Source organism: Rattus rattus, chromosome 17 (assembly GCF_011064425.1).
Source record: "Rattus rattus isolate New Zealand chromosome 17, Rrattus_CSIRO_v1, whole genome shotgun sequence".
Lineage (NCBI taxonomy): Eukaryota > Metazoa > Chordata > Mammalia > Rodentia > Muridae > Rattus > Rattus rattus.
The window spans coordinates 18235741-18248787 of NC_046170.1; the positions used below are offsets into that span (position 1 = coordinate 18235741).

The 13047-nt window shown below is 37.6% G+C and overlaps 1 protein-coding gene across 3 annotated transcripts in view; it reads right to left on the reverse strand.

Annotated features, from left to right (window-relative positions):
- Positions 1-13047, reverse strand: part of Inpp4b (inositol polyphosphate-4-phosphatase type II B) — a 339582-nt gene that overhangs the window by 115405 nt on the left and 211130 nt on the right. For all 3 annotated transcript variants that reach the window (XM_032887879.1, XM_032887880.1, XM_032887878.1), the window contains one exon: positions 4698-4875. In XM_032887879.1, coding sequence (XP_032743770.1) covers positions 4698-4875 — 178 coding nt within the window. The remainder of the gene's footprint in view (positions 1-4697; positions 4876-13047) is intronic.

Sequence of the window (13047 nt, forward strand, 5' to 3'; positions counted from 1 at the left end):
TTTCAGTTCCCCAGTCTACAAATGAACATAATTTTCACTGTATATCATTACACTAATTAAATATTTGCAGTTTGGTAGGGAATTTGTAAAGCAGACACATAAATTCCAATCCTCAAGTTACAACTCAGTTCGAGGACGCACTCTTCAGCTCCCTCTTGCCCTCCGTGTACATGCCATTTGAACAACCATTAGCAAATAACCCAGCCTTCTCTTCCAACTGTCCTTTCAGCTGGGCAGGAGACAGACCTAGGGATGGTTGGAGTACATGAACAATGAGAAAACCCCTCTTAGTACCTAAGTAGCCAGCATAGTATTCTCTTCAACATCATAGATCACTGTAATTTCTGAAAGACTGGCTGCTGGTGTTATCACTATAGAAAGAAATTTAAGGAAATCTTGAGTTTCACACAAAAGGTTTTCATCCTCCTTTGAACATGATCAGATTACAGTACTCTGTGATTGAAGGGATACTAGGTCTACAATCTCTTCTGCACATTTTGAGCTTACGCTCCGAGGTTTGCATTTTAACCACTTTAAGCATGGCAATATTGTGAAACACCCCCATTCTTTGAAGATCTGTGGCTGTAAAAGTTAACAGCCATGTCTACATAGAAATTATCTTATAGCATCAAGTACAGTTGCATGCACAATTAAGTGCTCAATGGCGTTTTTTGCTGAGCAGGACAATAATGACTTTCTATGGAATGGAGGGAGAGGTGGACATCTGAAAGCTAATGTCACTCATATTTCTGATCTGTGGGATATCTATGTACTATCTATATTCTCCTTAACTTTTAATTTGAATTTATTTACATTACATAGTTCCTTGAATTCTGTCCATCAAAGAGATTATATGTATTTTAAGGAAATGAAAATTAATTTTAAATTCATTCAACTCAACTATTCATGTCATTTGATAAAATTCTAACTTTCATGTAAAAAATGCACCCTTCTGGATGGAATTATTCAGCTAAACTCAGTTTGCTGGATATTAAAATAGCTTGCAATTGAATTGTGTTTTTAGTATTCTCTATGGACTAATAAGTTACTACCAAGAACAACTGTCCACTAGAAGATACTAAGACAAGGGCTTCAGATCTAACTCAGTGTATTTCACTGGCATGTGAGAAATCCTAGGTTTAACCCCTGCCATACACATGTGAGAAGCCCTAATAAGCATTGCAATATTGTGAAACATCCCCATTCTTTGAAGATCTGTGGTTGTAAAAGTTAACAGCCACGTCTCTATAGAATGTCTAACTGAATTTGTATACTCTAGGACAAGAATACACAGTAAGTATTCACTATTGTGATGTTCCCCTTACACTTTCCACCACACATGTTCCTTAGTTCATTAGATCAGGGCAACCTTCAAAGCCAGTGCATGGCGGCATGTGCTCAAAGAAGCCTGAGACGGGAACACAACTCGTGTGAGTGTTAATGATTGTTTTTTATTAACATTTCTCTGTGCCAGTTTATAAGAGCACACTAACAGTACGTGATGAGATTATCAACAGTAAATATTAGAAATGATAATAGCTAACTCATGTAGTTATTAAAGTTGAGGATATCCCTGGAATGGTGTCTTTAATTGACCCTGAGGCAAATGCCACTCTAGTCTGCCATTATCATTAATAATACAACTATTATCATCAAGAGTCAGGGGAGTCTTGTGGGGAATATTTTATTGAATCAGGCACAGGGGCAAGGACACTGTATGAATTCATTTTTCATACTTCATATATATGTCTATATGAAATTTACTTGAATTTAAAATTGAAGTCCTCAAATATATTTGGAAATAGATTTGAATTGTGTATTTGTTCTTCTGTTTAGAAGAGGATGATGCATTTGCACAGGATGGTTTTTAGTAGTAGCAGAGATGACCTGAACTGCTTTTGGTTCAACAAACATCAACTCCTCTATCCTAATATATCCTGCAATTGGTTGAGATTCCTTCTTGTTGCAGCCTTCCTAATAGACTCAGAGGAAGGGCCCTTGATCTCTGGGTGCCAATCCTTATCCAAGAGCAGAACACTACCTCAGCTCTAAATTTGAACACCTCTTTTCTCTTCACTCTGGCCAGTCTGTAGCCTGTGTCAGACAAGCACACCTATGTACTGAGTACTCTAGTACTGTGTGCAGGTGCTCAGGGGCTCAATGCTGAGTACCTGGGCAAGCATGTGTGAGGGCAGACAGATGCTAATATTTCCTAACTGTTCATGAATTTCTAGAGCAGCAACATTAAGAATTACTTCATAGTGCATCAATTTAGAAACAATAAAATAGTAACATGTCAATCCAAGGTTACAGAATCATGCACATGTAGGATGATGAGACCAAAAATACATAATGAACATAAATAAAATTTTACTATATTGGGATTTGTGGAAAATGGATAGACTTTAGCTGTTCTTGCCTCAAAGGCACCAAAAATAGCTATGAAATTACTAAAACACTAATTTGCTTCATCCTAGTGACCTTTAAACACTGAATGAAATTTATAAAGTTATTTTAGAAGTAGATACTATTGCCAAAGGTAGTGGAACATGCCTTTAATCCCAGCATTCAGGAGGCAGAGATAAGAAGGCATCTGAGTTTGAGGCCAGTCTGGTCTACAGAGTGAGTTCCAGGACAGCCAGGGCTACACAGAGAAACCCTGTCAAAGGTAAATGCATGTAACTATCAATGGGTAACTTTTGTTCTCTCATCTGACAGAACTGAAAGAAATTTGGAAACATAAAGCAGAATATTAAATTATGTCAAAATGTATAACACTAAACTTTTCTTCATACTGAAATCAAGGACCAAGATTGACTCTTTCCAAAGACCATGCAAAATTGTTGACTTAAAGAAGTCTTTGAAATGCCAGGCATGGATCCTTAAAAGGCTGTGTGGCTTACAAACTTAACTTGAAGGACAATCCTGTTAGTTTCTGGGGTCAGGGATTTTTTTCAGCAGACAAAGCCTGTCTACTCCAAAGAAAACTTGAGAAAATATAGAGCCATGCTGCTTTAAAGGTGGAGACCATGCCCGCCCCATCCCTGCACCAAGCTGCAAATGATGCATGAAACGACACTGCCCTGCCCAGTACACAGGAAGAATATAAATTCCGCTCTGCAAATGCACCGTTTGCTAAGACTTTCTGCTTAAGTGAATTCAGAAAAACCACACCTCTTTCCATCACCCATGCCCAAGAGAGACCAATCAAAGTGAGATTACATTATTTCACGGTATGTAGCTAGCTTTGTGGTTTTCTTCTGATCCACCAAATCCTAAAGGAGTCTATTAAGTTAAAAATAATTCAAAAACATTGATCAAGGAGCTGTGTAAAATGTTTATTTTACATAGATAACCTGTCCTGAGAGCTAGATCACGTGGGCTTGATTGATGTCCTAGGAATGACTCAAACGCTACAGTTTTGTGGCTTTTTAGTTTATCCAAATTTTAGACCTTTCCTTTGTGAAATGAAGATTAATATGTACCCAGCAATTGTAAAGATAAACAAACAAACAAACAAAACTAGTTCTAGGGAGTCCCTTCTTTGACACAAAGTAGCTACTGGTAAAATCTGGCAAGGATATTGCTTCTTTGTATGATAGACATTCCTGCTGTAGCATTGAAAACCACCAGGTTTAAACCTGAAATCCTGGGCTATGTTCTTTGTCTTTCAAATTTATTAGAATAGTCACTTGACCTGTCTGAACAAAACTTGACTGTTTTTCAATGAACGCAGATCTTAGCTTTCTCTTATGAGGAGAATATATGGAAATGAAGAGTTTACATAAAAAATTTAAAACAGAATTTTTGTTAACAATGCATATATCCAAACAAAAAGTGTACACATATATTATATCCAGGTTCCTAAGATATATTATGTTCAGGGAGGAAAAGAACCACAGTGTAGAATTATTCTAGAATTTTTAGGCACATTTTCTTTGGTCAGGTCTTTACTGTTTATTAAAAATGTCTCATAAAGGAGTACCAAAGTGTGTAATACCCATGACAGGTGAGCTGTTTATTAAATTCTAGGATGTTTAGTTTTACTATTTAAAAATCTTGCTCTAATTGGTTTCTTTGCACTTTGGTTTTGTTGTAGAGTACTAATTATCTACACTGTGCATATGGCCCAAGCCTAACCATCTTTATTTACTGTGGATGCAGACACATTTTTGGACAAAGCAAAGCTTAAGATCTACCATGTTTCATCAATGAGAGGTTTTTGTAATATTGACCATCTTTTCCCATTTGGTAATGTTGTAGAAGACAAAGGAAGGATTGTCTCGTGCCACTGATGGGATCCACCCCCAGGATCTGCTTCAAATCAGGTGATATCACCACTCAAAGGTATAGCGACGTATGCATAAGAATTATGTGATTATCAGATGAAAACCTTTTCAAAATCTTACTTCACTTACTCAGCCAAACCAAATAAAAAATAAATAAATAATATCGTGGAAAAGAGGAACTATATATCAGGCAATAACATTTCATTTCCTACAAGAGAAAGAAAGAATGCATACGGAACATAGAAACAGAATGAAGCCAATTCATTTTGATCCCGTGGCGATGCTTTGAAGTTTACTTTTAACCTAGTCTCTTTTACACTTCCAGATGCCATGAAAGGTGATGCTGTCAGAAGGCAACACCGGTGGGGATTTTGCTTTTCCCCACTGGAGTCAAGATTTGGATCTTACTTTTTCTGAAAGCAGCTTTAAAGAACTCCTCAGGCTGTCAGGAGAATGCTGGCTGGCAGAGGTTAGCAGCAGGTCCGCATGAGTCGCTACGAGAGGTTGCAGCTGATTGATGCTGCTGAGAACTTCCTTTGCCTTGGCCGTGTTCTCGGGCGAATAATAAATAAACTGGTACCCGGTGCTGCGAAGACAAGGACAGCAGCCAGTTAACGCAAAGCACGGGCAGCATCTGCAACTGAACACCCGATGATCCGAGGCAAGACGAACTCAGATTTCATTACTCTTACTTACCAAATAAGAGCAGAGGTGAGGTTTATTTATACAGATTTAAGGCTAGATGATGTAAATCCAGCCTTTGATCCACCAAAAGAAAGATATGGTTACACAGGTTAAGAAAACATCTGTTCAAAAGAACCACTGAAGAACTCCAGGCCGAATAGTGAACATGGCCCCTCAGCCCTCACAGTCCACTCAGTTGCAGCACAAACCCTGGCTTGAAGCTCAGTAGGCTGTGAAATGGTGCAGCTTCATCCCCAGTAGAAAGAGTCAATTATGTAAGACAGTCTATGAAATGGTTAAATTCAGAGACACATGCACAGACTGAAACAATGTTTGATAGGAAACAAGCACTCCACACAGAGCCTGCATTTTTTCTTCTAGGACAGTGACAAGCCCAAGAGAGTAGCAAACACTATGAACTCAAAAAATGAAGAGAAAATAATTGGCCAACTAGTGGCCAACTAGGCCATTCTACTTCAAAGGGAAAAGATCGAATCGACAGCTTTGTTATACTATTTTCTCTCCACGCTTGTTCTTCAATCTTGCTTAAGAAACTGAAAACTGGTTATTAATTAGGGATCTTAGACTTTCATAATCAGTATGCAGGAATTGATGGGGAATCTGATGAGAGGAGAGAGGATGTGGAGCCAAGGAATCAGGAGCACAAGGCAGGCTTTGCCTGTCAGGATGGGAAGGCATGGAAAGCAACTGAGAGGGGCGGGGGGAAAGTTACTATACTCACGGGCTTGGTGCAAACTTTTCTATTCCTTTTCACAGACAGTAGTCAAGCAATTTGTTTTTAAAATACATTGAAGCCTGTTTTCAGTATTTGTAAAAATATTTTCCTCATAGTTACTAGCTAAAATATTTAAATTCCATTTTTACTTTTGGAAACTTAAGACATCGCTGAAAAGAATGACTATCTAGAAAGCAGTTTTCCTCTCTCTTTTTCTTGATTCTTCAGTGAAAATTGTTTAAATCTTTTAAAAGATGATAACATTTTACAAATACATAATATACTCCTCACAGTGTACGCACCATTTTGCAAAGTAATTAAAATCAACGCCCTTGCGTGTTTGAACTAATGACGTGATAGAACAAAAGAGCAGCGATGGTCAGAGCCTTGGGGAGCGGAGAGCTACACTCTAGTCTGGACCGTCTAGGATCCATCCATTCTCCTTTCTTGAGCTGCCTTTCTGAGGAGGAATGCTACACAATTCAACTCTCCAGTTCTTCAAGCAATGAAACAAGTCTAGGTGACTTTTGCAAAGCCAACAGTTGTCTAAAGGTATTGAGGTGGCACCACAATGGGGGACAGTTGTGGATTTACCACAGCTGTGGTTAGAGAAATGAGGACTCACTGTGCACCACACACGGAAAACATTGTTTTGTTCACTGTGGCCTGCTTCACTGACCTTATTTCCTGGTACCACCATCTGCCTCCTGGGTTTATGGGGGCTGACAGGCTCCCTAAAGGCTTTGTCCTTACAAAGCTAATTTGCTCGAGGTCAGGTGGAATGACATCTCTCTGCTCACATGATTTCTTTCTCAGAAGTTCTTTCTATACATCTTACTCTTTCTCCTGTCCCATCTCTGTGATGGCTGCCTCTGCTCCTTCTTGGCTTTCCTGACAGTTCACTCCGATGTTATTTGTAGATACTGTACACTTTCCCTTTATCTTTTTCTCATTTGGTGCCCTGGAAATTCTTTCAGATTTCTCCGCATGATGTCTAACATACATGTTTCCGAGAGATTTTTCTATATGCTTTCGTTCCTTTAGATGAGCATTTGCAGACATAAAGGGACCCTCAGGAGGCATTGATGCAAACGAGCATCTGCACCACTGTGGAGACTCCTGCTCTCCCTGATTTGGTTTTGAGGTTTCCCTATCAATGCCGGATCATACTTCACAATGAGTCCAGTTTAAAAAAAAACCCACTTAAGTTACTCTGAATTCCTTAGCATTTTTCATGAGGCTAATTCTACAGATATTCTTTATATCCTACCTACATTCCTCTACCTTTTTATCTTTTTTCTCTTGATTACATCATCCTCTTGCCCTGAGCCTACCCTATCACAGCCTGGGACATAACCCAGAATCCTGCCTCTAGTGGCTCAGTCAGGTCTTCTGAGGGGCTGTTGTGGTGCATCCCACAGTCCCTGCTTTGTTCTCTTTTGAATGACGGGCATTTTGGTGAGGCCAAAAGGTTCATTTTCTACAGGGAAGGGCAATGTTTCTGTCCAAGATGTCATGGTATTGCATGTCTCTGTCGAATCTCTTCATCTTTAAATATGTCATATATTTTAACAGTTAAGCTTCTTAAATGGAAATTTGTGAATATAGTTAAGTAATGTAGAAAAAATAACTAGTTTATATGAGTCTGAGATTTAGGCTGAACCCAAATATTTGAGTTAACAAGCTAAATTAAGAAGAAAATAAGCTAAAATGGGAAGAAAAGAGACCTCTTTGGAAAAGATTTATAGAATATAAAAACAAATTATGAGTGATAGAAATTGAAATTTACTTCAAATTATATTTGTATTAAATAAAAATTCAAAGTATATATGTAGACTTACATAAAGATAAATACAATGAGAACATGGATAAATACTCTCATTTATTTCATGTGCCTTAGTCTGTTATTCCTGGTCTATCTTACTACCTCTTTTTCTAATACCAGCAAGAAGCAATCCTCGGAGCATTGGCTTGTGGGATCCAGTTGACATTCCTAATCATTTAATCTTATGGTTTAAATGTGGCCGCCATGTGCAGAGTTCCTCGGTGCACATCTCTAACCCTGACTCTAGCTGAAACAAAATTTCTCTGGGCAGATCCAACTCAAGATTGTCAAAAGGAGTCCCCAGGTCACTCTCCATTCTCAACCAACCAGCTCAGCTGTACCTTTCTGCATTTTATTTAATGACATGGCTACTAACTTCTCTTCTTCCCTAGCCTTTAACAGACAAGTTGCCCTTTCCTTTGAAACAAAGCCAGAATCCAACCATTTTTTCCTACACTCACGAGTGGCTATTATTGTCTACCATGAGAGTTCTTACAAAACCCACGCAAAATCCAGCACTACGTTTAGCTATGGGGGAAACTGTGCTTTAAGACAGGGACATGCTTTTTATTTCTCTTCAGAGATTGAAAGATGTAGAATAGAGAGTGGGCAGGAGGAAGAGGGAGCATTATTTTTTTCAACTCAGTTCCTCATCCTGGGACTTAACTGTAATGTTTCTGTTCTTCCTCTGTCCTCCTCCACAACATCTTGACCCATCACTCATCCACACCACTATTGTGGCCAGTGACTCACAGTTGAAGGACAGACAAAAAGGAAAGGAGAAAAACGCAGAGAGAATGAGCCAAAGACAGGAGTCAATGCATTTGAGAAGAAAAGGTGTAAGAGAAAAGAAAAAAAAAAAAGAAAAGTAGTAAGTCTCTTTCTGTGTTTGTGTTAAACCTCCAAATCACCTCAGGGTGATTTTTACTTACATTTTCCAAGTTCACAGAAGTTGTGTGTGTGTGTGTGTGTGTGTGTGTGTGTGTGTGTGTGTGTGTGTCCGTCCTGAGTAGATGGAGAGGCGTAGATGTGCTCTTAGTTCTAAGTGAGAAGAAAGCCATGTGAATAATACATGAAACTTCATACTTCAGTGCACTTGAACATGCCCTGCTGGCTTCACAGGGCTTAACACCATGCTTTCTGAAAATGCTGACGGTTCAATCACATGACTCTGCTCCCCCTCACCTGCTTTTTATTTCTGCTGGATGTGGGGCTTAGAGAAAAGAGGTAGAAAAAAAAATCTCTTCCTTTGCCTCCTGTGGGTTTCATTTATGTAATTAAATGACTTAAAAAAATCTATGCTTAAATTGGTGTTTGTTTTTTTCAAATTAGTCTTCTACTTGTTAAAAAGAAAGAAAATTTCTCCTTGGACTCAGAAAATTTAGGTTCCATGTGCGTTTTGATCAAAGTTTGATTCTACCACTCATTAATTTTCTGACAACTTGCACTAATAAAGGAGACAAAACTACTCCACTCCTCCCACTAAGAAGATTGCTTTGTCTAGTCTGATCAGCCTCTTACTGTTTTAATGTTTGAGCTCTTGGCTGTGATTTCTTAACCATGATGACATCTCTTCTGTGTAAAGAGATATAATTTCTTTACCCTCTGCAGAAACCATAGGAATGTTCTAGGTACAATTATATAACATTGAAATGGATGTCTCACTGCAGTGTCTTCCAGGCCCTGTCTCTGCTTCTCTCTGTGTGTCCTTGCCTTGACTTCATTGGACATCTATGTTCAGTTCTACATTGACGCAGTTGGGCTTTTGGTATTTTTACACTTAACACTTCTGCCAAGAAGAGATGGACTAACACCCAAACAAGGCCTTCTGAATCTCTTCAAAATAAATGATCTCCCTTCTTCTCTGGAAATGATATTTACTAATCATGGAAATGGAGTGAGGTGCAAAATTAAAATCCATTCCAAAATATTCTGCATATGTTCCTGTGACTAAAAACATGCTTGAGACAGCTTAGGTGGGTACTGGAAATGTCCCAAGATTGGGTTTGAATTTAGTCAACATTTTGTTGACTAAAATTCAATAGATTATACATCTATAATAGACCATCTTCTTGCTATGAAAGTTATATTTTGATTAATCTTTTTAAAAACAACAAATATCCTTGGTGTATATTATAAGACTGGTAATTATTACCCATGGAGACGAATATAAGAAGATAAAAGGTACCTGAACGATTTCATTTTTCCATGTTAATCCAATGTACAGAGAAAGTCCAATAAAGCAAACAATTTATACTGTCAATTTAACTAAAATCCAGATGTTTCTCTATCATTGTAATAAATAATAATCAAGTCTATATTTTATTGGTCTTATATGACACTAATGCTTCCAAGGGTTATATTACTTTATTTCCACAACTCTGCCAAAGAAAAACTATTAGAAGAATTTTTCTATAGAGTAAATACTATTATATTATCTAGACATAAAAGATGAACTATGCCTGGGTCACACAGCTAGCATGTGTGCTATAACATGGATTCTATATTACTTCTCTATAATCACACGACTTGAACTCCTATGCTTGCCTATATCTTGAGCATGTCATGATTTTGTTGAGTCGCTTCAGATATTTTTAAAAATTATAGAGCTGTATGTAATATGGAAATGATCTACAATTCAATAATATCATGGCAGGTACAGAATCTAAAAATTAAAATAAAATTAAGTCTCATCTTTTTTTTTTTTTTCCGGAGCTGAGGATTGAACCCAGGGCCTTGAGCTTGCTAGGCAAGCGCTCTACCACTGAGTTAAATTCTCAACCCCAAGTCTCATCTTTAAATTAAAACTATTTCATTAGTGAAGATTATGATTCTAGTTTATAATACAGATGAGTCTAAAGAATTTGGGTATTATATGACGCTAAATTAAATCAACAAATATGTATTGACTGCTACTTGGCCAAGGAATTGAGAAAGACAACTGGTCCTGGCTATTAGCTATGTGCCGAGGGATACATAGGATTCCTGTTCACTAAATGCCATACAAGGGTTGGCTGCATTGGACTGCTTTAGAAAGGAATTTTTCTTTTAGATGAAGGGGTGAGTCATTTTCCTAGAAAAATTTGCAATGCTGGACTCTTAATTACACGTGTTCTCTAATACCCTGAGCATGTTCACAGTGTCAGAACTTTCTTACTAAACACTCTACCTCAGCTCCTGATGTTCATCCTATACTGCATAGTTTCATTTCCCTAGGTAGATCATGATCAGTAATATTTCCATTCAAGGTTTTATGCTTGTTGGAAAGAGAGCGTGGACAAGGTTTTTATAACACATGTACACCATAATACACACATACCACACACACACACACACACACACACACACACACACAGAGAGAGAGAGAGAGAGAGAGAGAGAGAGAGAGAGAGAGAGAGAGAGAGAAAGAGAGAGTCTATCTATCTATCTATCTATCTATCTATCTATCTATCTATCTATCTATCTATCACTAATAAAGACCAAACTATTTCAAAGGAAAAAGGAGCTCCATTCCACACAGCAAACTTACTAACTTTTCCAGGGTATTCACCAATGTTTCTTCTTTGTTGTCTCTGGATTCTATCCTCCCAACTTAACAAGCACACTGAGTTCAGACAATTTCCTAGCCCTCCTAGATACCATTATAATGATATTATTTCTTTTTACCTGTGCTGACCCCCAAATCAAAGCCATCTTTGTAAGGAAATGATGAAAAAAAGATACTGAAAGTTTTCAAGAAAAGTTACATTTAATAGAATTTTGCAGTAATGAGTTATCTCACTTTGAGTTAGTCTATTTTTCCCCATGATATAAATCTCATGTGTATATTTCATTACAATCTTATAAAAATAAGATTCTCTCTAGATTATTAAATAGTATGTGTGTGTGTGTGTGTGAGATAGATAGAGAGAGAGAGAGAGAGAGAGAGAGAGAGAGAGAGAGAACGCGCCTGCTTATCATATGTGCATCATGTGTGCACATGGAAGCCAGAAAAGGTCTCTGGATCACCTGGTACTGGTTGTGAGTCACTCTATGGGGTGCTGGTAACCAAATATGTCTCCTTTGATGTTGAGCTCCAGCCCCCTTCCCAGATAATTTTTAAAATCTTGAATATACTGTTTTGAGATATGGTAAATGATTTTCTTTCTCTGACCTTTCAATGATGATGGCTAAGTGTATAGAATAGTGACGAGTTGCTAAAAAACATTCTGGAAATCTCTATGCTTAACCTGAACACAGGCTTAGCCTGAACACAGAAGTTCCTTACTAGATTTATTTGCTTCATACATGTTGACACGACATAGTGTGTCGTGGTTTCAAGTATTGCTTTACTTCATGGAAAAGAAGTCCACTATAGAGTTTTCTCACAGCATTTCAAAATGAGCAAAAGAAAATGTTTTATGATAATTTGTTTATTGATACAATATTCTGACAAACGCCTATGTTTTGGTGAATTGACTTTTTTCCCTTACATCCCTCCTTCTCTTTCTTCTTTGTGTCTTGATCACATACACATATATGCAAATATATCTTAATATCTAAAATTTTCATATTTTTAATGTAAATTAAGACACTGAATTGTAAAATGAAACCATCTAAATTATCTTTCTGAATAAATTGTGACTCATTTACTTAATTTCTCATTTCTCAAAAATGTAAGACTGTCTTATTTATTATTTCCAGCAATTCAGCGACAACAGCAACGTGGTAAATCAAGAGCTATCTGCCATATATCTACAGTGCAAATGAAGAAACCCAAGGATGAATGGCTTTCTGAAATCTCAAACTCTTCATGGTTTGTGATTTTTACACACTGTTACTTTGACAAATTTAGGATCAAATCTTCTAGAGTTGTTTACATATTATCATTTATGAATGTATAAGCCTTTAACAATTTCACTTCTCAAAACTTTGAACTGTCACATAGTAAAGTGCTTCTTGCCCAAACAACAGAATGTAGTTGGTCCTTCAAGCTACTGGGATACACTGGAGCATGTCTCCTACTTGCAAGCGTTAAATAGAAAAGTGGGCAAGGGGATTACTAATTGTCAGTAATTACATTAGGTGACTTTTATAAAAACTGTCATCTTTCTTCTTTCAGGATACATAAATGTATACTTCTTAGTGAGCTAGGTGCTTAGTAACAGCACCACTCTAAGACATTCAGTCAGCTGCTCTCAGACCTACAAGATGTTGTCTGTGAGTGTCTGTGAGGTATTTCCTACAAGTATGCATTTTGATTCTGATTCCTGATTCCACCAGATGTCCTCCCCTTTGTCACTTCAAGTCACATCAGTCACTGCAGGAAGAGTGGCTCGCTTTATAGGAAATACTTTTACTTCATGTATGTACTCCTTCATTATCCTTGCTAGCACACCAAACCCCTGCCAAGCTAGTTCCCAGGGATTTGGAGTATGCCAGATAACATGGTCCATACTGTCAGATCAAGCTCTGTCTATAAGGATGTTGACACAGCAGGCATAAAGCAGATACCTTGATTACAGACTCAAATC